This window comes from Ranitomeya imitator, chromosome 1 (assembly GCF_032444005.1).
Source record: "Ranitomeya imitator isolate aRanImi1 chromosome 1, aRanImi1.pri, whole genome shotgun sequence".
Lineage (NCBI taxonomy): Eukaryota > Metazoa > Chordata > Amphibia > Anura > Dendrobatidae > Ranitomeya > Ranitomeya imitator.
Window position 1 is genome coordinate 739751916 of NC_091282.1, and position 24745 is coordinate 739776660.

Here is a 24745-nt window from a genome sequence, read left to right on the forward strand (position 1 = left end):
GCCCTATGCTGAAACCTCCACCCGCCACCCAGTGATAAGACCACACACTAACCTACACAGAAAGTACAGACAGGGAAAACTAAAAACGCACCTCGCCGCAGACACACAGGAGAACACTATAATGTGCACAGGGCAAAAATAAACACAAATATAGGAAGGAGAAATATGACAAAGGATAATACACCACCAGATACGATACTTCAACTCCTAGACCACCACTCCAGACCGAGATCACCAGGCCCAAGACACAAGCTATAATCGGCGAAGCCCAAAGTCCAGAATGACTATTTAAAGGCCACGGGCGTGACCCAGCCTCCAACCAGATTACCAGCCAGATTAACCCTGGATAACCTGGATAAAATCTAGCCGGCGCCACTGAGCGTATAGTGGACAAATGTGGAATTACCGCTGTCTGTCGGACGCCCTAGTGTGAACAGCGTCCGACATGACAATATCTCGTTTCGGGATACGTATTATAGCTTTTCATACCGTTTTATAATTAATGTGGTCCAAAAGGGTGACCACTTTCATTTCACTAAGGCTGTAAAATAAGCAATATTAGTATGGCAATCGCAGCTGGGCTCCAAAATCTTACTATTGTATAAAGAGATAGTGCGGTGACTTCTTTAGCACTATAATGTAGCTCATTCATCATTCAGAAGGCTGCATTTTATAATGTATTTTTAAATTCCTTTAGTCTGGCATCCAAAAGTCCATAAATTCAGATTGCATGCACAGGACCACAGAATAATCAGCAATCTATGATGATTAGATCCGGACTTGTAATGTGGGTGTATCCCCTCCAAAGCGGTTCCCCTGTAAAAGAAGAAACATTTTCTGGAGCACGACTGCAAAAACAATGGCACCAGATACTTTTTGGTTTCTGTTACTTTAAGAAGCTCACTGTACATAATGGTTTCCACCCTCCGGAGAGATACGGAATCTTGGCAGTTTCAATACACACAGAGCGGCTCAGTTATGTAAAGTGACATTCTCATCTCATACATTTAGTCACAGGATAGGCCATACATGTATAGTGAATGTGGACCCGTATTTTATCTCTAGTACGAGGCCCCATCACCCGCTGCTCTAAGTGGAGAGTTGATCAGAATATCCATACAAGTGATTAGGAACACCGACACCTCTCCATTGACACCTGCACTTGTCCAGGCCTTGTAAATGAAATAGATGCAAATCCCATTAGCGAGACCGACCTAAAGGTACCTTCACACATAACGATATTGTTAACGATATCGTTGCTTTTTGTGACGTAGCAACGATATCGTTAATAAAATCGCTATGTGTGACAGCGACCAACGATCAGGCCCCTGCTGGGAGATCGTTGGTCGCTTAATAAAGTCCAGAACTTTATTTCGTCGCTGGATCTCCCGCTGACATCGCTGGATCGGCGTGTGTGACACCGATCCAGCGATGTCTTCACTGGTAACCAGGGTAAACATCGGGTAACTAAGCGCAGGGCCGCGCTTAGTAACCCGATGTTTACCCTGGTTACCATCCTAAAAGTAAAAAAAACAAACACTACATACTTACCTACAGCCGTCTGTCCTCCAGCGCTGTGCTCTGCTCTCCTCCTGTACTGGCTGTGAGTGTCGGTCAGCCGGAAAGCAGAGCGGTGACGTCACCGCTCTGCTTTCCGGCCGCTGTGCCCACACAGACAGTACAGGAGGAGAGCAGAGAAGCACAGCGCTGGAGGACAGACAGCGTTAGGTAAGTATGTACTGTTTGTTTTTTTTACTTTTAGGAAGGTAACCAGGGTAAACATCGGGTTACTAAGCGCGGCCCTGCGCTTAGTTACCCGATGTTTACCCTGGTTACCGGCATCGTTGGTCGCTGGAGAGTGGTCTGTGTGACAGCTCTCCAGCGACCAAACAGCGACGCTGCAGCGATCCGAATCGTTGTCGGTATCGCTGCAGCGTCGCTTAATGTGAAGGGACCTTTACTCTACAGTTATGGCATACGTTATAAATGTACGAGATGGGAAAACCACTTTTTAACTTTGCAGAACTATTTAAAGATTTAAACACTTATAATTTGTGAAACCTTCGATTCGAGGTCCCTGTTCATGTCAATGGGACCTTCCACATGACTGTGTCATTTCACATACAGTAGGCCTCAATATATCATTTCACAGTGACTATCAAGACTTCTCTCCTTGGTCTCAAGTCCCACTCTTTAGAGTCTGTTCCTCTTGCCATAACTCTTCAATGAAGGTTCCCAGTTCATCTCTCTGTAGTCTCTGCTCTAAAGGTTCTTCACTTCACCTTATCTAGGCCCCCTCGTCTCTTTATCCTGACCTTAATCTCAAGGGTTCTACTTCTTTTCGCGCAGACTCTGCCTCCAAGAACTTTACTAATGTTTTCTTAGACTCTGCACTTCAAATGCTCCTCTACACTTCAATCCGACCCAACTTTTCTAGAGCCTCAAGAACCAACCCCATCTAGTGATGACTCCTTTCAGTCAAACACACTACAAAAATTAACTTCCGGGCCTCCTCTATAAGTTCTCACAGAACCTGACCAGACTCATCTATGTGCTTTCTCGGATGACTCCTCTAGGCTCCCTCCAGGCTGATATAGCATCACAGCATCCGTAGATTCCCTTTATTGCTTTTATTGCTTTTAGGACTTCTTATACCAGCACAATTTTCAAGATGTTTCGAAAAAAAAAGAACTGAAAAAAACATAAAAGGGACACATACAGGTGCTTCTCACAAAATTAGAATATCATCAAAAAGTTAATTTATTTCAGCTCTTCAGTACAAAAATTGAAACTCATGTATTATATAGAGTCATTACAAACAGTGATCTATTTCAAGTGTTTATTTCTGTTAATGTTGATGATTATGGCTTACAGCCAATGAAAACCCAAAAGTCATTATCTCAGTAAATTAGAATACTTTATAACACCAGCATGAAACATGATTTTAAAATCTGAAATGTTGGCCTATTGAAATGTATGTTCAGTAAATGCACTCAATACTTGGTCGGGGCTCCTTTTGCATCAGTTACTGCATCAATGCAGCGTGGCATGGAGGCGATGAGCCTGTGGCACTGCTGAGGTGTTATGGAAGCCCAGGTTGCTCTGATAGCAGCCTTCAGCTCACCTGCATTGTTGGGTCTGGTGTCTCTCATCTTCCTCTTTACAATCTCCCATAGATTCTCTATGGGGTTAAGGTCAGGCGAGTTTGCTGGCCAATCAAGCACAGTGATACTGTTGTTTTTAAAGGGAACCTGTCACCCCCAAAATCGATGGTGAGGTAAGCTCACCGTCATCAGGGGCTTATCTACAGCATTCTGTAATGCTGTAGATAAGCCCCCGATGTTACCTGAAAGAGGAGAAAAAGACATTAGATTATACTCACCCAGGGGCGGTCCCGCTCCGATGGGCGTCGCGGTCCGGTCTGGGGCCTCCCATCTTCATTCCATGATGTCCTCTTCTGGTCTTCACGCCACGGCTCCGTTGCAGGTGTACTTTGTCTGCCCTGTTGAGGGCAAAGCAAAGTACTGCAGTGCGCATGCACCGGAAAGGTCAGAGAGGCCCGGCGCCTGCGCACTGCAGTACTTTGCTCTGTTGAGGGCAGACAAAGTACTCCTGCCCCGGAGCCGTGGCGTGAAGACCAGACAAGGACGTCATGGAATGAAGATAGGAGGCGCCGGAGCGGACCTGAGACGCCCATCGGACCGGACTGCAGCGGGACCGCCCCTGGGTGAGTATAATATAACCTCTTTTTCTCCTCTTTCAGGTAACATCAGGGCTTATCTACAGCATGGTACTTTTGGCAGTGTGGACAGGTGCCAAGTCCTGCTAGAGACTGAAATTTCCATCCCCAAAAAGCTTCTTAGCATAGGGAAGCATGAAGTGCTCTAAAATTTCTTGGTAGATGGCTGCGCTCACTTTGGTCTTGATAAAACACAGTGGACCTACACCAGCAGATGACATGGCTCCCCAAACCATCATTGATTGTACAAACTTCACAATAGACCTCAACGAGCTTGGATTGTGTGCCTCTCCACTCTTCCTCTAGACTCTGGGACCCTGATTTCCAAATGAAATGCAAAATTTACTTTCATCTGAGAACAACACCTTGGAGCACTTGGCAACAGTCCAGTTCTTTTTCTCCTTTGCCCAGGTAAGATGCTTCTGGCATTGTCTATTGGTCATGAGTGGCTTGAGGAATGCAACACTTGTAACCCATGTCCTGGATACGTGTGTGTGTGTTGGCTCTTGAAGCAATGACTCCAGCCGCAGTCCACTCCTTGTGAATCTCCCCCAAATTTTTGAATGGCCTTTTCTTAACAATCCTTTCAAGGCTGCGGTTATCCCGGTTGCTTGTGCACCTTTTTCTACCACAATTTTTTCTTCCACTCAACTTTCCATCAATATGCTTGAATACAGCACTAGCAATAACCTTTTGTGGCTTACCCTCCTTGTGGAGTGTGTCAATGACTGCCTTCTGGACATCTGTCAAGTCAGCAGTCTTCCCCATGATTGTGGAGCCTACTGAAACCGACTAAAAGACCTTTTTAAATGCTTAGGACGCCTTTGCTGGTGTTTTCTGTTAATTATTCTAATTTACTGAGATAACGACTTTGGGTTTTCATTGGCTGTAAGCCATAATCATCAACATTAACAGAAATAAACGCTTGAAATAGATCACTCTGTTTGTAATGACTCTATATAATATATGCGTTTCACTTTTTGTATTGAAGAAATTTACTGTTTGATATTCTAATTTTGTGAGAAGCACCTGTAGATCTGTAGCTCGGCATTAGGCTGGGCGTCCTGTACTTTCATTCTCTCAGATACTTTGAATAGTTCCTTAATGTATTATCTGCATTTCTAGTCCATAGAGAATGAAGTTCAATCCTTTAAGAGTGACCTAGATAAACTCCAGTCACGTATCAAGACATCCGCCGATGAAGTCAGCTTCACATATAATACTGACAAGGAGGAGAGGGCAGAAGTCATCAAGGTAAATGTGTACAGACAAGGCAAGTCACAAGTACAGAGAATGGGTAGTTTTTACATATTATTAAAGGGGTCTAATGGGACTTTGACATACGATTTCTATGTTTCTTTGAAGGGTCCAACTTCAGTATAATGGAGGGGCCACGGCATCCTAATGGGTGTCGCATCCCCCCAATTCTTTACACAGCCGCTTGTCCAGTCCCCTAGCACTCAAACATTAATGTCTTTTCCCAAGGACAGTCCATCCATGTGTCAAAGAACTCCTTTAATTGTTACTTAGAGTTGAGCAAAATTTTCTGAGGATACCTGTCCAGTTGCTACATCAGGAGTCTGTGGCCGCCCAACCAGAGCCCTGGAAATCTCATCCTACCGTACTTCTTATTAGCCTCAGTGTAATATCTTGAACACCTTGCCCCGGGACTACTAATCAGAAGAGGTTTCAGGGATTCCGGCAGAAACTAGGAGGTTTGCAGAGCTCTGGTTGGGTGGCCATAGACTACCGATGTGACCAATGGACCAAGGTCCTGAGAACCTTTTTCACCAATTCCAGTGTTAATATTTTATTCGTGTTCCCTGCATAGAAGCATCTCTTGGAGCTCAGCGAATTAACCTCTGATGTTGAGCGCTTGAATGAGGAGATGGCCACCCTTCCCCTTGGTGACCGCACGCAGATGTCGCTGCAGAATCTAAATCGGATGTGGGCTAAAACAATAGCGACAGCCCTGGAAGACTGCAGGTCTGTGCTGAAATGTGGTGTTTATGTACAGATATTTTACTATACGGAGGTTATCATTTTTGTGCTTTACAAAGTCTTTAGTTGCTTAGTGTCTATGATTGGCGAACGTCATATGGTCTCACTTTGTGAATTGGTGAGAGATGCAGTACCATTCATGTCCACTTCCCAATGTGTGGAGCTGTGCCTTGGTGGGTGCACCATGGCCTTGTCTATCAGGTGATCAGTGTGAATTTTTATTAGTAGGTTACAGATACTTACATATTGCTAATAAATGAGACTATGACCTCCCTCTACTGTCCAGCTCTATCATCAAAATTGTGGATCCTGGTTAAGTCTTATGTCCAAATCCTTAAATAGGTGGCATCTAGTCTACAATTGATGTTCATCTCCTTTCTGTGTAATGTTTGATGGACAGAACTTTTCCAAAATCTTGTGATATCTGAGTCACACTAATGGCCCAAGCACTTCAGCATCCTCTCTTTCCATGTTTTCCATTACCTTTCTCCACAGCTCTTACGAATGAACCCTTAAGAGTGCGTAGTTCTTGATATAGGGACTCGTCTGCAATTCCAGCACTTTCTGAAAACAGGAAACATACACATCAGATGGTCGGCCAATCGGCTATGACACTCATATAATGTGTTTAAGGGTCTTTAGGGTCTGGATGTGACATCTGTAGTCGACTGTTTGCAAACTACGAGGCCAAATGTTTATTATTTTTATTAAAGGGTTTGTACTAGTGCATTTTTAGTTAAACCAGCTCCGCTCTAGTTTGTTGGATTCTTCTAGTATTGCAACTAAATACCATTCACGTGAATTTCTCCATTCAGAGACTGCCCGTTTACAAAAAAAAGCTGCATACAGCCCATTTTATTGTGGAATAAGCGTATATATGGGCCGCTGCATTTCCAAAAAATGACCATTGATAATGTCTCCTAAACAGACAACATCGGATGGTTGAGCTGGAAAAAAATAACTTTATCCAGAATTACGAGACCTGGATTCTGTGTCTGGAGAAGATGGAGGACAATCTGACAGTGGGAATTGCAGGAACATTTGAAGGCCTGAGAAAGCAACAGGATATCTTTGAGGTATGTAACGTCAGGAAACTAATAGCACCTTCCTAGTAGAGAAACCTAAAGAAACCATTATGGGTAGTGAAATGTATTTTTTGGTGGGGGTTCATTTCCATGCATGTATGCAGCGTCAGACTGGAGCACCTTGGGCCCACCAGGGAAAATCATTCTTGTGACCCACTATGTAGCTACATAGAAATAAATACAAGACCACCAACTGTGCGCTATAACACGCTAATATCAGGGTATAACATAAGGTAGTACACGTATTAGTGATATAGCAGGGGTTGGCGCCCACATTTTGGTTCAAACTCAATGATCAATGTTCCCTGTTGTTTATTAACCACTAGGCCAATGTGTTATAGCACCAGGGTAGTGGAGGGGATTTTATGACATCTATACTCTGAGAAAATCCACGGTGGGAATTGACCGATGCAGATTTAACATGAACAATGTGTCAATTTATGCTGTGGATATTCACCACCGATTTCATCCTTTGCAATACAAAGAATCAGGTCAGTGGTTAAGGTGCGCTGTGGCCAATCAGTGTTGGCCTTATCAAGAGCTGCTCCACTCTCCCTGCTTGTTCATCGTAGGGAAGAGCGGTGACATAGAAAGTCATTAGGACACAAGAGCGCTCTGTTACTTACAAATAGTGCGCCGCAGTCTGCAGCAGCCGAACATGTCAGCTGTTTTGTCAGTAACGCCCGCACTGCTCTCTGAGTAGCTTTGAGTGCCAAAGCTGCGAGTAGTGGTGATGTCACGCTGGGAGGATGTTCTGCTCGCGGCTCCGCTCAGAGCTAGTGAAATAAACATTCACCCCTCTCCACGCCCATGGGGGCATGGGGAAGTGCGAATATTCATTTCTCTTTTGCCGCGGGGACAGGCTTTAACCACAGCAGCCAGCTTCTACTGCTGTTCCGCTGGCACCCGGGGGCCCCCATAGCAGCTGCCCACTGGCTGGTGGCCCCTGGAGCAGTGGGGGTCCTAGGCAGCTGCTGGCCAGTATGCCAACAGGTGCCAGTGCCTGGGCCCACCAGAGAATCTCCCGGTTCTCCGGTGGACCAGTCCGACCCTGCATGTATGTGTAAAATACGGAAAATAGACTAAGGGTCTTAAGTGAAGATTAACGTGAGATAAATTCAGTGATTAATGCTGTCTACATTCTCATATGTAATATACTATATACTGTACTAAATTAGTGGTCCGGCTGTACAGATCAGAGTACAGTGATATAAAGTATACCAGTCTTGCAGCAATAGGATGTTCCAGGTCTGAGAAATTGAGCTTTGAAGCCACATGCATATTAGCTTGGGGGCGTGGTGAAGCACTTGTAGGGCACAGACCCGCCCACAGTTCTTTTACAGGCTAATTTGCATGTGGCTTTAAAGCTTGATTTATCAGTGTTGCCTCAACGGATTACTACAAGAAATGCATCGTTTGTATAGTTATATTTGGAGCTATACAGGTATAACACTAGTTTCATTAGAAAAATATCCTGACATATTCCCTTTTAGTCCTGTAAATTGTGATGTGTGGCCTGCAAGGACTTGTTTTTCCAGCGCATCCCATAGATGATCAATCAGATTAAAATCTAGAGAATTTGGAGGTCAAGTCAACACTTTGAACTGTTTGTCAAATGATTCCTCATTGCCATTGTCATAAGATGAGCCGGGATATGCTGTTAATCTTATGGCTGGTCGCTGTCTACTATAATGGATATTTGTAATGTAAATGATTGCCTTGTTTTTTCAGAGGCTTCAAGCTGAAATCACCATAAATGAGCACATTTTACCTACTTTTGTGAACAAAGCTTTGAGTGTCTTAGAATTGGAGGATGAGCAAAACAGGTACCTAGTATATCTTTATTTTATCCCTTTACCATGGCATGTTCTAGATACTAGAATATTTTTGGAGCAGGGTCTCTATAAGCTCACGTTCTCCTCCCATAGCGAACATTTTATGTAATTGTGTGATTTATGTTTCCATCAAAATGCAATCAAACGGATAGGATTACATAGAATGAAATCCATGGCAAATTGTTGACGAAATTTGCATGTAGAACACGAACCCTCTTGGTTGACACCTGTGATACAACGTCCCTTTGCTTTAATCAGTATCCTCCTCTTATATTGGTGACTTGTGCCATTTTCATATTTGCATAGCTAGACCAAAAAATATTATAAAATGTTTGCTCTTCCTCAGAAACGAGTTTATTCTAAAGCTTACGTCCCTAAAGGAGAAGTGGCAGAGCGTGATCAGGCTGGTGCAGCGGAAGAAAAAGGAAATATGTGCCCTCCTGAAGCAATGGTGGCAGTTCCGAGTCTCCAAGCAAAGCCTGGAACAGCATTTACATGGCGTACAAGAAGCTGTATCTAGTGTCAGACGCCAGAAATGTCACAGTTTAATCAACACACAAAAACTGATGTATGACTTTAAGGTAGGAAATGTAATATGCCTAAAAGCAGTGAACAAAATGGGGTCCCTGCTAGCGGTGGTTAAACAGTTTGTCAGCACAAAATGACTGCTCAAACCAAGCACAGTTCAGTGCACCTTCTCACGTTTTTCATTAATTCATTAATCTCTGCTTCCTTATTCCTTGATTGACAGTTCTGCCATTACACAAGCAGATTGAAGACAAGAAGATGGAAAGGTGAACTGAAATATTTGGCCACACCAAGAGTGCACTGAGTGCCTGTACTTGGTTTGAACAGTCATTTATGCAAAAAGACTTCCTTTAACGCCACCAGTCCTAACCAATTTGCACAGAAAGACTTGCTACAAGATTACCTTAATATCTCCTGCTTACCACTTCCTAAGATTTTTAAGATTTTAGAGAGTCAATAGCAAATTCCACCAATCTGGCACCCCTTATCCATCTCCACAGCAGCTGCCTCTATAGATAATATGTCAGAGGTAGAGGAGCAGTAATGGAGATGTAGCAGAGTTTGACTTATGCAGATGGATGGATATAGACGATGAGAAAAACAATAAGCAAAGAGGTTGAAGAATTAGAAATTGTATTGAGGGATCTAATCTTTTTTCTGTCAGTCAGAACAGAAATTGGCGTTAAAAAAGTCTGATGTTGTGGAGGACACAACACAGTGACATCCAATAGATTTTAGTGAGAACCATGCAATACTTGCTTTCTCCTGCGGAGGCACTGCAGAGAGATTGAATACTTGCTGCCACTGATACACAGTGATCAGCTCATTATCCAGGAATCCACCTAACAAAGGCTTAATTTGCTATTTAATATTTAAAATATGGGAAGACGGCAAAGAAGAGATGAGTGTCCTTTGTCCTGTAAGAGCCTCTATTTTAGATCTACCTTGTTCTTGTAGGTCATTTATGTATGATAATTTTTGCGTTGTTTTGCCACAGCAGTTATCAGACCTCGGTAACTGATGATGATAATGAGGATCCAATACATTAGTATCACAAGGCCATATATTTATGTCCATATATGCTATAGCCAGAAATTGTGCTTATTCCATTTTCAGCTTGCGCATAAAGAGAATATAGAATCAGAAAATGGCTTATTTTTATAATTAAGTAATATTGGTGTTTTTTTAATTTAGTATTTAAAAAAACTAAATCTTACAATTTTCATTGATTTTAATTGATCAGCAGTTCCTGTTCTGTAGAGAGGACTTCTCAGCAGTTATTATATTTTCATCGCAGACAGCGTTACAGTGAAATGTAACAACTCTACATACATTAGATCAGTAAGAAGAAGTATGAATGGCACCAAGAAAAACCGCTCTTAGGCTATGTTCACACATTGCGGTTTTTACCGCGGAACCGCGGCGATTTTGCAGCTGCGGGTCCGCAGCAGTTTCCATAGCGTTTACAGTAACATGTAAACCCTATGGAAACTGCAAACCGCTGTGCACATGCTGCGGGAAAAACCGCGCGGGAACGCAGCGGTTTACAACCCGCAGCATGTCACTTCTTTGTGCAAAATCGCAGCGATTCTGCACCCATAGAAATGCATTGATCCGCTTACTTCCCGCATGGGGCTGTGCACACCTTGTGGGAAGTAAGCGGATAATGTGCAGGTGGTACCCGGGGGGGGGAGGAGAGGAGACTCTCCTCCAGGCCCCGGGAACCATATTTGAGAAAAAAAAAAAAAATTAAAATAAAAAATAATGCTTTACTCACCTCTGAAGTCTCAGCGCTGCACGCAGCCGTCCGGTCTCAGGTTTGCTATGCGACCAGGACCTGCGGTGACGTCGCGGTCACATGACCATGACGTCACGAAGGTCCTGGTCGCACAGCATCTTTGGAACCGGACCGCCGCCTGCAGCGCCGAGGAGATCGGGACATCAGAGGGTGAGTATATCATGATTTTATTATTTTTAACATTACTATTGATGCTGCCTATTGCTGTATATGCAGCATCAATAGTAGGGGTAAAATCCCGCAGCGGAACCCGCAGGACAAACCGCGATAAATCTGCAGGGATAACCGCAGCGGGTTTGCCCTGCAGATTTATCAAATCCGCTGCGGGAGAACCCGCAGGGACAGGACGCAACGTGTGAACATAGCCTAAGTACTCACTGTTAAAGGATGAATGAGCTCTGAATCACGGACACATTCCAGAAACCTTCACCTTGCTGGAGGTGCATGCTATGAAGAAGGTGCATACAGAGTCCAATAAAACAAGAAAAAAGCAGCAGCACTCCAATTTTTGGTGAAAAAAACAACCTTAGTCCTTTATTGCATAATAAAGATCATGGACAAGGTATTACGGGTAAAACAAGTGCAGGTTATGCAGGCAAATGAAGCTTCAGTGCTGCTGCTTTTTTCTTGTTTTATTGGACTACATACATTAGATATCACAGGATCCACCATTAACAATAGGCGATGTCACAGCTCACCTCTTACACCTCTATATAGAGTAGATAACACAGGATCCACCATTCACAATAGGTGATGTCACAGCTCACCTCCTGTACAATGACTGATAACACCTCTATATACAGTAGATAACACAGGATCCACCATTCACAATAGGTGATATCACAGCTCACCTCCTGTACAATGACTGATAACACCTCTATATACAGTAGATAACACTGGATCCACCATTCACAATAGATGATGTCACAGCTCACCTCGTCCTCCTGTACGACTGATTACACCTCTATATACAGTAGATAACACTGGATCCACCATTCACAATAGGTGATGTCACAGCTCACCTCCTGTACAATGACTGATAACACCTCTATATACAGTAGATAACACTGGATCCACCATTCACAATAGGTGATGTCACAGCTCACCTCCTGTACAATGACTGATAACTCCTCTATATACAGCAGATAACACTGGATCCACCATTCACAATAGGTGATGTCACAGCTCACCTCCTCCTCCTGTACAATGACTGATAACACCTCTATATACAGTAGATAACACAGGATCCACCATTCATAATAGGTGATATCACACTTCACCTCCTCCTGTACAATGACTGATTACACCTCTATATACAGTATATAACACAGAATGCACCATTCACAATAGGTGATGTCACAGCTCACCTCCTCCTCCTGTACAATGACTGATAACACCTTTATATACAGTAGATAGCACAGGATCCACCATACACAATATGTGATGTCACAGCTCACCTCCTATACAATGACTGATAACACCTCTATATACAGTAGATAACACAGGATGCACCATACACAATAGGTGATATCACAGCTCACCTCCTCCTCCTGTACAATGACTGATAACACCTCTATATACAGTAGATAACACTGGATCCACCATTCACAATAGATTATGTCACAGCTCACCTCCTCCTCCTGTACAATGATTGATTACACCTCTATATACAGTAGATAACACAGGATGCACCATACACAATAGGTGATGTCACAGCTCACCTCCTCCTCCTGTACAATGACTGATTACACCTCTATATACAGTAGATAACACAGGATGCACCATACACAATAGGTGATGTCACAGCTCACCTCCTCCTCCTGTACAATGACTGATAACACCTCTATATACAGTAGATAATACAGGATTCACCATTCACAATAGGTGATGTCACAGCTCACCTCCTCCCCCTCCTGTACAATGACTGATAACACATCTATATACAGTAGGTCACAGGATCCACCATTCACAATAGGTGATGTCACAGCTCACCTCCTCCTCCCCTCCTTTTAAATGACTGATAGCACCTCTTTAAACAGTAGAAAACACCAAATCCACCAATCATATTGATGATATAATAGCCCACCACCTCCCCCTCCCTTCACAATAAGTCAGAGCCAGTGTATTGTTGCCTATGGTCTATGTGGCCGCTATAATGTATATCTATTCTGTTGATCGCCCCATTATCTACAATCAGAAAATAAAAATAGATTGGAAAAAAAAAAAAGAATATCACCCTCTGGCTTAAATTAATGTACAACCTGTTCCTGAACAGGACAAGGAGAGGCGTCTGGGCAGGTTGCAGCCAGGCTACGTCACCACTGTCCGCCATTGTCAGGACGTTTCGTCGGTCGCTGAGCCGGAATCTAAGTTGCTCCTTCAACGAGATCTGACACTTCTTCAGGAGCTGTGGCGGAGCGTGGTGCAGCAGCTGCAGGAGGCTCTTACACACTTCAGTGGCATCACTCAGGTTAGCGCCTCCAACAACCTATTAAAGGGAATGTCCTGGATTAGATAAACATGGCTGCCTCCAAAAACAACCCCACACACACCTATGGATTGTGTCTGGTATTGCCCCACAGCTGCATTGAAGTGGAATTGTGCTGAGTGGCAATACCACACACAACCTGTGGACACGTGTGGCGCTATTTTTGGAAGAAAGTGACCATGTTTTTCTAGTCCTGTGATACATGTATAATGTAATCGAATATCACGCCTGGCTGCTATTATACATTATTTTTTGTAGAAAAGACACACTTTTGAAAAGATAATCGAGGACAAAAGGAAAACTCTTCGTGACCTGAAAGCGAGAGTAGACGATCCACTGCCAACGCTTCATGAGGAGCTGCAAATAGCCAAGGGTCCACTGAAGGTAAGGAAGGACCATCAGAGCAAGGGAAAGGGGCATAAGCCGATGCCTGATAGCTCTGGTGGCGGCTTATCTCCCCTGGGTAGAAAAGAAGCTGGCCTCAAAGTCCAACATGCCCAATGCTTCCTTCACACGAGATAAAATACCTTTGCCCTGGATGGCGGTTGCCAACTATGCCACACGGGTTAATTTGAGCTTTTTCCGGAATCCCATGGCGTAGCTGATAATTTCCATCAGGGCTTAGCTAAAATGAATACAGGGGTATCGATTGCTTAGAAAAACATGGCTGCTTTTTTACCGAAACAGCGCCACCCCTAAAACATGGGTCCTGTGTGATATTGCAGGTCAGCTCCATTCACGTCAATGGGACGGATTTAAAATGCCAAGACACAACCCATGGTCAGAGGGTGGCGTTGGTTCTGGAAGAAAGAAGCCCTATTTTTCGAATCTTCGACATCCCCTTTAACTTAAAGGCGATGGACATATTTTAATCCCCAACATTTTACACTTAGAGGGGCGATTTAGTTTTGGCTTTTAGCCATTTGTATGTCGATTTTGAAAAAGTTGCAAATAATCGCATAGCGTGCTCGAGAAATCTCGAGTAACGAGTATATTCGCTCATCACTATTAATAATGTCTTCATGCAAATTATTATTTTTTTTTTTTTTTTTTTAATCGCCGAACTGCATAATTTTACATATTAAGAAATGAATTCTATCCTTCCAAGGGCAACAATCACTAAACATTCAGAAGTCTCCTGGCCAGGAAGTGTTATCCCTGCAGCTCTTCCTTCCCAGCCTGTTCCTTGTATAGTTCCCAAGCCTTCTCGGACTTAACACCTTGAGCGCCATAGTGGAGCGGCTCAGCAGCCTGTTGCAGTTGGCCTTGCAGCTACAGGGGAGGCTTAGCATTGTCCCACAGTGATTGTGCATGGACAAACACCCACCCCCCTTCCCATCCTCCCCTCCCCCACCCCATTGACCAATCACAAGATTAAACAGGTTTGCAAAAAAAAGCCAGAGCTGAAGCTGTGTGTCTTGTCCCCTGTGTTTCAATGCAGGAGCTAGAGGAAGCCCTGGATGAGTGGGGAGATAGTTTAAAAGATCTGGATGACATGAAGTCGGAGTTATCCCAATATATCATAGCGGAGGATGGAATTGTGCTCAATAACCAAGTGGAGGCGCTACACCAGCAGTGGGAAGAACTCTGCCTGCGGGTGAGTGTGTAGGACTGGAGCTGCCATATATAACATGGCATGTGGTACATCACAGTCCGCTACTTCTGTATCACTTGCTACATTATTGCGGATTGTCACTGCACAGATACAAGTGGTGGTGTCTATTGTACAAATAGCGCCATACGTTTACTCGCAGTCCTATGTAAAACATTAATGACACAGACCGTTGCTCCTCTGCTACGTCGGTAGCTGATCTTTGCATTTTAATTTTTTGCGCTTGTTTTTGTCCTTGGCAACTTTTTTCTTTTTTTTGTTTCTTTCAGCAATGTGGATCCAATTTTGTTTTTTAATATATGAAATGATACAATGTAATTCCTTTGGACGGTTCCTATGAAGCATATTTTTTTTAGTCTGTGCCGGTGTCGGACCTTCTGGACCCCTCTGTGATTCATTGGTTAGATGTCCAGGGAATTTAGTAAACTGCACCCTTGTTCCAGCAGTGGGAAGCCGGGCGCAGGGGTCTGATGATTTCTGTGCCTGTTTAGTCTCCAGCTTCCTATTATTGTTCTAGGTGATATTTGCGGTCCGGCAATGGGACGTTTGTAGGTGTCATAAAGGGGAATGAAAAAAAAGAGAAAAAGCCTGTACGCTTCTGGTGTTGTTCCAACATCTATTCTGGGTTTAACCTTTTTGTTTTTAAATCCTTGGCAAAAACCTGCAGCAATTCAGCACAATAAGGCCACATTCCCACAAATGCGTTATTTTTGTGTGTGCTGTAAAATCAATCAAAATGGAAGTGATTTTATGGAAACTCATCCCCAGTTAGTGCTTTTACATGCGGCAGATCTGGCCGTTTTCTTTTATGTGTGTGTGCGTTTTTAAGAGAGTAATTGTAGCATTTCAGCACTTAAAAAGTGCTACACGCAAGACAAAAATGACACAATATATTCACGTTTGATGCGAACAGCTACTTAAAACATGGTGGAAAAACGCACTTGGAAACGAGGCCTGAGGCTGTGTTAGCAGAGTGTATATCTGCAGCTGCAAAACTTGTTCCAAGTGGTGGTGTGAAATTTCCACTGCAAATTTACCCCAAATGGCGCAGTCAGGCTGCCGTATAAATTGGACAGTGATTGGACAGACTGGCCGGCGGCTCTCCCCACCCGGGCTGCAGCATAGATGAAGCTGTCACGCTCAGATTGTGGCCAGTCCGTCCGATCATTGTCCGATGTATACGACCGACTGACTGCGCTCAGATGGTGAAATCATCAGTAGAAATCCACAGGCTAGCCTGACGGGCCACTTTATGAGTTCACATCGCCACTGAAGATTTTCTCCGTTGTGCGCGGTCGAGTCTTTGTAAAATGTCTTCCACTAGGCTAGTGCTGTAATAGGACACATATGGGCATGAAATGGATTAGAAAAAGCGTATTATGTTCCTACAGCGTGTGCAAGATGTAGACCCCGTGTACTTGTAGATTTTGGCTGCAGATTCTGCATCATTACGGCCTTATGAGTTGTGGGTCATTATATGATATTTTAGGTACTCACCATGTTACCATGTGCATCCCCAATCCCCTCCGGAAAATAGATTCTTTGGTGCCACACAATATTTATATATCATCCGAATGCCATAAAGGGGAGATATAGAAATCTATCGATCTATATATACGGTATATAATTGTCTAAGGGGTACTTCCTTCTGTCTGTCTGTCTGCAACTTCCGTAACGGAAATCCCGTGTCGCTGATTGGTCTCGCCAGCTGCCTGTCATGGCTGCTGGACCAATCAGCGACGGCCACAGTCCGATTAGTCCCTCCCTACTCCCCTGCAGTCAGTGCCCGGCGCCCGCATACTCCCCTCCAGTCACCGCTCACACAGGGGTTAATGCCAGTGGTAACAGACCACGTTATGACGCGGGCAACGCACACCGTTACCGCTGCTATTAACCCTGTGTGTCCCCAACTTTTTACTATTGATGCTGCCTATGCAGTATCAATAGTAAAAAAAAGTCATGTTAAAAATAATAAAAAAAACAAAAAACCTGCTATTCTCACCTCCTGAGTGTGTATGTATGTATGTATATATACATACACACACACACACACACACACACACACACACACACACACACACACACACACACACACACACACACACCTTCATGGCATCGAATGATTTCCAACGGTGTCACATCGCAACCTACTGCAACACAATGTTTGATTTTCGGTCACAAATTTGCATGCGATCACTTCCCATAGACTTCAGTGTAATTCATAATTGCGATTTGGTTGTTTGTTTTTTACTGCAGAATTGCAGATCTGAAATAATTGCCGAAATGTTTGTGGTTGACAATAGCTGCATGCAGCCGTAGATTTGGAAATTCTAGTGTGTGTGCCGTACAGTAATCTACAGGATGTGATAACATAGAAAAGCCGGATAAATGGATTAGCTGACTTCGTGTGCTGAAACGTGCGGTCGCTGGGCGCATTATGGAGCGGGTAGGTGGCACAGCCCACAGTAATGGAGTCTGAGATGAAACACGTGCGGCCAAGGAGGAAAGTCAATGTCTGTCCTTCGTTTATTGGAAAGTATCAGGAATGCACAGTCTGACAATGTCATGTGTGATGTCACTGATGAGGGCGACCACACTGAAATCATCACTTTGTGAACTGTGATTTTGAGATAATGAAGCCTATGTTGGAGAGGAATATGGCAGAAATGCTTAAATAAAAGTCTGCTCCCGACCTCTGATTGCAGTTTGTGCCAAGTCTGATCTGCGCACTACTACCTGGCGATTGGTTTGTCTTTTCTGGTGACCTTTAATGCCTTGTCGTGCCAAGTGATGGATGTCTACCAGAAAAGTTGATCTGCCATTTGGGATTTTTGAAAAGTGGTACATGGCTAATGGAAACCTAGGTCATGGCAGAAATAATTTATTTTTTCCAAGTAGTTTATTTTTTTCTTAACGTGCGTCATTGTCATCTATGGCAGCAACTTCCCAGGGAAACTGTGAATGACAGCTTAAGTTACTAGTTTTGCTCCAAGTTGTCGACTGCTTGATATGTTTCCTTGGGAGATAAGCAGTTCCTGGGTCTGGCTCCTCTCTGTGTTTAATAATGGTTAGTCCATGCCAATGACTGAGTGATGGCTTGGCCAACTGCTATACCATGTCTATGGCTTTTGTATATAAGCCATGGATATGAGAAGCCTGACATATTGGTATTATTCTTCACAACTGAGATTTCTCATGACCAATGGCTTCTAAGTCTCCTCACTCTGACATGCCAGGCTTGGCTTGTCACTTTCCACAAGGAGAAAAGTTACCCCTCAGACCCCAGTGTTAGCCTCTCACCTAGCGAAATCGGATCTCATACTTTGCACTGATGAGGGGCATCAACCCCGAAACACCGTGTCTACAAATTGAGATTCTGGCTAGGCTTTTATCCTAAGTCCTATTGCAAGGCTCGTTAAAGGGTCGATATTGACTTTATCACTGCTTTCAATAGGTGGTGCTAGAGTTCTAGTCCTCTTCCTCTATAATTTGTATATTTAGTTTCCCAGAGGGGCATGCATGGCTTATAAGTCTCCTCACTCTGACATGCCACAAGGAGAAATGTTACCCCTTAGATCTCATGACCAATGGTAACGCCTTCCCAATGATGGCTACCGGCTTGCATTACCTTTTAGTTGCAGATTTGTAAATGCAATGAGTAACACACCTGCACAGTGGGAGATGTCGCCAAAGCCGAGACGGGGTCTGTCCATCCAATTAACTGATAAAGGCACAGACCGGCTAAATGGATTGATTAAGCTATTATCCCATGTCAGGGTTGCGTGTATCCTGCTGCTGACATGACAGATTTTGTTTTGTTTTTTTTGCTTTGACCTTGTTCCCATGTTGTGATCGCACGAAGGATGCTGACTTTCCCTCCATTATAGGTGTCTATGAGGAAGCAGGAGATCGAGGACCGGCTCAATGCTTGGAACGTGTTCAACGAGAAGAACAAGGAGCTGTGCGACTGGCTGACACAGATGGAGAGCAAAGTGTTACAGACCGGCGATGTGAACATTGAGGAAATGATCGAGAAGCTGCAGAAGGTACATGGAGAACGGATGGACGTGGAGCAGAAGTGTATTGTGGGGTCTCTAAGCCTCAGATGTGTAATCCACTAATGCCATGGTGCTGGTGGCTTCATTACGTGGCACCAAAGAAAGTTCTTCTGCTTTATCTATCGTCCTACATATCCCAGGGACCTCTATAAATAAGCTCATTGCCTGGGGTCCCTCCATGATCACTGGTAATTCAGAGAGAACCACAAAATAACCACTCGGTGGGAACAATAAGCCTTGAGGCCATGTTTTGGGGATTTTGCCCATCGAGTGTCCTCAGAAGAAAATGGAGACATGTCTGATTGTGATCCAAGTCGCTTATCGAGCTCACTCATTCAAAATCTGAAAAAAAAAAGCACAGCACATGGAGGCCATACATGTGTGATCCCAGTGCTGTGTGGTTTTATTGCTTAGTGGATAGGAAAGGCTTAATTTATTTTTCGTACAAGAAAAATGGATGCCACACGGATTGGAAAAGTGGATGTACCACTAGGGGTCAGTAGTATAATGGGAAGAGTGGAAATATAAAATGTAACTTTTAATGTAAAGTATTAAAATCTATAACCAAAAAGTCCTACTAGACTAAAGTGCAACAGACAAGGACATAACATATAGACAATTTTGTTACCAACAAATAGGACCAGAGATCCCAGCAGTGTTTGGCTGGCAGCAATTTATATTTGTAGACTACCTAGTAGGAGTCAATAGTCCACATTACATCATTGGTTTCATAATGCTAACATATACACCTACTGGTCAGACCCCATGAAATATTATAAAAAAGCATCATATATTATATAATGATTCTGAACACTCTCCCTGTATGGGACTGCTGGAGTCAATGTGATGATGGCTGGGGATAGCGATGAATAGGGGCACGCTACTCCCAACGCGTTTCCTCTAAGTAAGATTCTTCAGGGGAGTCAAAACCAACAGAGTTGGAAACTTGGTGCTAGCCAAACACTGCTGGGATCTCTGGTCCTATTTGTTGGTCAGTGATAACGGACTTGAGTCCAGAGTCGTAAAAGAGCCCTTCAGATAAAATATCGTTACTTCTAAGAGGGTTGTGCTGGAAACATGGTGACCACCTGGGCTTGTGGTTGTGCTCCTGTAACTGGGGGTCCAGACCCACCGGCTGGTCCCTTCCTGCCATATTATAATAACACCCACAATACATCCCAGTCTCTGTTTTCATGGTACCAACAATATACAGATAATGAGCTGGTTCCCCGTGCTCTGTCATGGGGATATTCAATATTCTGAGAATTGGGGGGTTTGTATATTATTACTGCGCTCTCATAACGGTTTATGGGGATTACGTTGCAGGATTGCATGGAGGAAATAAATCTCTTCAGTGAAAATAAACTTCACTTGAAGCAAATCGGAGAGCAGCTGATCAATGCCAGCAACCAGGCCCGCTCCAAGGAGATCGAGAACAAGCTGAACAAAGTCAATGACCGCTGGAAGCATCTCTTCGATGTGATCGGCTCCCGGTAAGCGGATGTTTGCGGCACTGAGCGAACAGATTCTTCTCCACCAGAAATATTGTAAGACTCTGTGCACATGGAGTCTTTTTGCTGAGTTTTCAGAGCAGAAACTGAACATTTTTTGGCGCGTTTTAGCTCACTTTCTGCTCCAAAAACTTCCTGAAAAACTCAACACTCACATGGTTTTTAATGTGTTACTTTTATCTATGTTTGAAGAGCAGCTCAAAATTATTTTTATTTGTTGTTATTCTTTTATCCTCCAGGGACTGCAAAGTTAATTTTTGTAATCTTCATTGCCTTATTTTCCTTCCTTATTTCCCAATCCCCATGCTGCGGCGCTGTTTGTCGTGGCTGGTTCTTGCTCCTTTAGGCTATGTGCCCTTGGAGCCAGTTTGATGAGTTTTCGGAGTAGAAACTGCATGGAATCTGAATAATTTTGAGGTTTGAAGGAGGATTTGGAGAGTTTCAGCTCCACAAACTTCTAAAAAAAAAAAAAAAAAAAAAAGACTATTTGTGCACATACACTTTGGTTAAGTTTCCCCATTGTGAGTATTTTGTGCAAAACAAAAAATTACAGTTCCAGCAAAATGGATTTATAGAAATGTCATACCCGCTGTTTTTGTGGTTTTTTTAAAAAAAAATTTTGTACTGCGAAAGTTGATATGTTGAATGAGATGTGGAAAATCACTGCTTTTCTGGTAGTAAAAATACATGTAATCCACACAAGTCTTTTATCAATAGTTTTATCAAAGTTATGTAACTAAGCAAACGGTAAGTTTCCAAAATAAAGTAGGTATATTTAAAACATGACATACCAGAAAGAGACAAAAAAAGCGATAAAAGTTCATCTAAAAACTCAAGTAGCCTGAATTGTGTAATTGATGCAGAAAATGTACATCAGAAAAAAAATGCATCAAATGCTCATTGTGGGAACTTGGCGTTCCATGCTGCTTTCGACTGCTTGTCCTCATAGATCCATACACTATATTCAGTCTGTGTACAGGACTTTCCCTATCTGATCCTTTCTGTATCTAGCCACCGTACCCAGACAGAGGAATTCGGATGCACAAACGGTTTGTATATCGTGTACCGATCTTTGCTGAGCAGCAGTTGGAATCCACTACTAAAGGAGCATAAATTGGGCATAGAATCTGCACTGCAGCATGGGGTTTGTGAGAGAAGAAAGCAAAATAAGGGAGTTAAGTAATAATCCAACAATTCATAACTTTACAATGTCAAGTTTTTGCTGCCCCATCTGAGACCAGCATAATGTAGGGGCAGAGACCCTGATTCAAGTGATGCCACTTACGGGGCTGCTTAGTGTAATTTTTTTTTTTTTTAAATCACTGTGTTATCAGCAGGAGATAATCACTAGAGGACTAGTCCACCTGCTGGCAGGTAGTCAGACCCCGCCCCCACCACTCATTGGCAGCTTTCTGCCTATGTACAGTGTACATAAAAAGCTGCCAATCATATCACAGGTGTGGGTGGGGTTATACATTGCTCCGCATTCAGAGAACTGCTAGATCTGCGGGACATAAAGCGGTTTATAATCAAAAGTACAGAAAGCAGCCTAGTAAGTGACACTGAATATATACACCAGATTTATATTGTGCAGTATGTATTTTTCATTTAATTGGTCCCTATGGTGAGTGGATGCCAAGACCCTGCCGGGTGTAGACCTCATGATGGTATATGCCCCTCAGTGGGTGCAATGCGCTGTACACACTCGGGGTCATCCCATGAACATCGGAGATATGTCTGCAGGATTACTTGTCCGATGCCTCCAGCGTATGCCACGGTAAAGCCATAGGACGCTATCGGCCATGTTTGACCTATGCACATTGAACATGCGCAAACAGACTCTGCAAATGCAGTGAGAATGAGCCCTCCATCACAGCACAGACGGCTCTTTCATCCATAGGGCAATATATCGATTTTTGTTTTCCCTCTGCCCCAGTTATTTCCATTGCTTGTGCTACTTTTTTCGCTGGACGCTGCACATGTCCCACCATTATTATGTTAATTCAGCACCTGCCGCCACTTATGGAAATGAAGCTGAAGTTTGTATGAAGACATAAAAACTTTATTTGCTGCAGCTGCTCCAACTGCTGTCATTGGAAACTTCTCTGCGGTATAGAGATGTAGCAGAGCTGAGCGCAGCATTGTCACAGACGCTACCAGGGCATCAATGCTGTGCACATATAATGCTGCGCTGAGTAGTCGCTAAATGCATAGTAGTAGCTTAGGGTTTTCACAAGTTATTTTCTGCACAATATGAATCATGTCTTAGTGTAATTGCAGCCATTTTTGCGTTTGTTTGTGTTATTTTATTTTCTATATTGTATTTTTAATGGGGGGTTTTGTGTGTGCTGCTACATATTTCATCTGCTGATTGTGCTGCATTATATTAATGGGTGAACACTACATAGTAATGGCTGGTGAGGACGCAGTCATTGGCACGCACGTTAGTCTGAATGTGGCTTAGACAGTGATGTGATTCAGTGGCATCAAGCTCGGAGTGGCCATATGGCAGCGATACAAGCGGCGCCCTCCTCGCGTCTGTAAGAGCCCGTGCCATTCAGAAAGGAAGTGTCAGCTCTGATTACTGGCGGGAGCTTGATGGAGCACAAAAGGGATGGGGTGGGGGAGAAGCCATCCTGAATATCTGCTAATGCAAAGAACGGAGATCCCACATCTGTGGGGGGTTTATGGCCATTTTCCACACGAGATATATATATATATATATATATATATATATATATATATATATATATATATATATATATATTATATTTAGCTTCTTATTTATAGTTGCTTTTCTTTTGCTTGTATTTTTGCCTTTGTAATATAAATATTAATATTAACAATAATATTAACCATAAGTTAAAATAATATTAATGTATTAATGAAAAAATATATTACTAATATTTATACTAAAATAATTTTAAACAATATTGGTGAAATTTGATGCATCATTATTTATTTTTATTGCTCCAGCAATCACCTATGGGGTACCCGTAAATAAAATTATAATCCCTCCCCCACCCCAGTCACACCACATTGGGGGAAGGGGGGGGGGAAAGCATTCCACGGTTCATATTGAGATCAATGGGATGCCCATGGGGGGCTTTTTTTGTGACCACTCTTCTCCCTGGGTCATGAAATTGGCACAAAATATTTTTCCGGTTTTAAATTTACAACTTTCCCCAAAAATTTTTAACTACATCAGTATACCCACAGCATGCTGCTTTTTGGAGAAAAATGCTATTAACCCAAAAACCGCCACACACCAAAATTGTAATATTGCGCATTTCTTACGGCATTGTAAACTTCAGAGTGATGTCTGGCTGCGGCGTATTTTGGCCAGGAAAAAAAAAAGATACAGCGTCATGAAAAATTAAATGTGGCATTTTTTTGGAAGGTAGGCTTAGACGCTACGTAATCAGTTATGACTTCGGCGCCGAAGAACCCTTTAAGGCAACATTCACACATGGTAGATGTCAATGAGGGTTCCACACCAGAATTCTGCAATCTGTGACAGGACACGGGAATGGTTCTTTAGCCTAGGAGACCAACCAAGGTCTGGCTGGCCGTGATTACGAGCTAACATCGCGCTCCAGCTTCTAAACAGTGCTTACAAGCTCAATAGAGAAGCGCTTGTAAGAGCTGCACATGTCCTGCTGTCTAGCAACAACCGTCGGTCTCCAAGGCAACGAGCTGTAAAGAAAAGTTTTAATATCTCAAGTATGGCTGAAAATATTAATCGTAAATTGCAAAGTTGCTTGTATCTACACGTAGTATCTGACAATATGTATCTATGAAGTTGGAAATGACCCTTTAAAGCCCTGCAGTGATGAGGAAGCACTCAGTCTGCAAATTTGCTCCAGAGGGGAAAAAAGACCACAAAGCTTCATTAGGACCAGAGCCAAGAGGCATTTCTTGAAAGAAAAAAAAAAACACTCAACGGATGTTTGCTGCCAGCAGGAGATGGTGCCTTGAATAATATAACGAGAAGGCACCGTAACATGGTGCATGACATTGGTATTGTCGACCACCGTGAATAAGCCTCCCCATGGGGTCTCCGACCCCCCTTTCTTCCCCACCCCGAATA

At 43.3% G+C, this 24745-nt stretch overlaps 1 protein-coding gene and 1 long non-coding RNA gene across 5 annotated transcripts in view; one reads left to right on the forward strand and one right to left on the reverse strand.

The window, feature by feature from the left end:
• SYNE2 (spectrin repeat containing nuclear envelope protein 2) overlaps window positions 1-24745 on the forward strand; it is a 395759-nt gene that overhangs the window by 338008 nt on the left and 33006 nt on the right. For all 4 annotated transcript variants that reach the window (XM_069733882.1, XM_069733900.1, XM_069733891.1 and 1 more), the window contains 10 exons: window positions 4865-4993; window positions 5571-5725; window positions 6669-6816; window positions 8557-8651; window positions 9007-9241; window positions 13262-13456; window positions 13733-13858; window positions 14916-15071; window positions 18974-19132; window positions 20471-20637. In XM_069733882.1, the coding sequence (XP_069589983.1) occupies window positions 4865-4993; window positions 5571-5725; window positions 6669-6816; window positions 8557-8651; window positions 9007-9241; window positions 13262-13456; window positions 13733-13858; window positions 14916-15071; window positions 18974-19132; window positions 20471-20637 (1565 nt within the window). The remainder of the gene's footprint in view (window positions 1-4864; window positions 4994-5570; window positions 5726-6668; window positions 6817-8556; window positions 8652-9006; window positions 9242-13261; window positions 13457-13732; window positions 13859-14915; window positions 15072-18973; window positions 19133-20470; window positions 20638-24745) is intronic.
• LOC138644967 (uncharacterized) lies at window positions 758-16645 on the reverse strand. Its single transcript, XR_011314697.1, has 3 exons — window positions 16584-16645; window positions 6224-6304; window positions 758-816 (listed from the first exon to the last, which is right to left on the reverse strand). It is a non-coding gene; the product is annotated as an uncharacterized lncRNA (long non-coding RNA).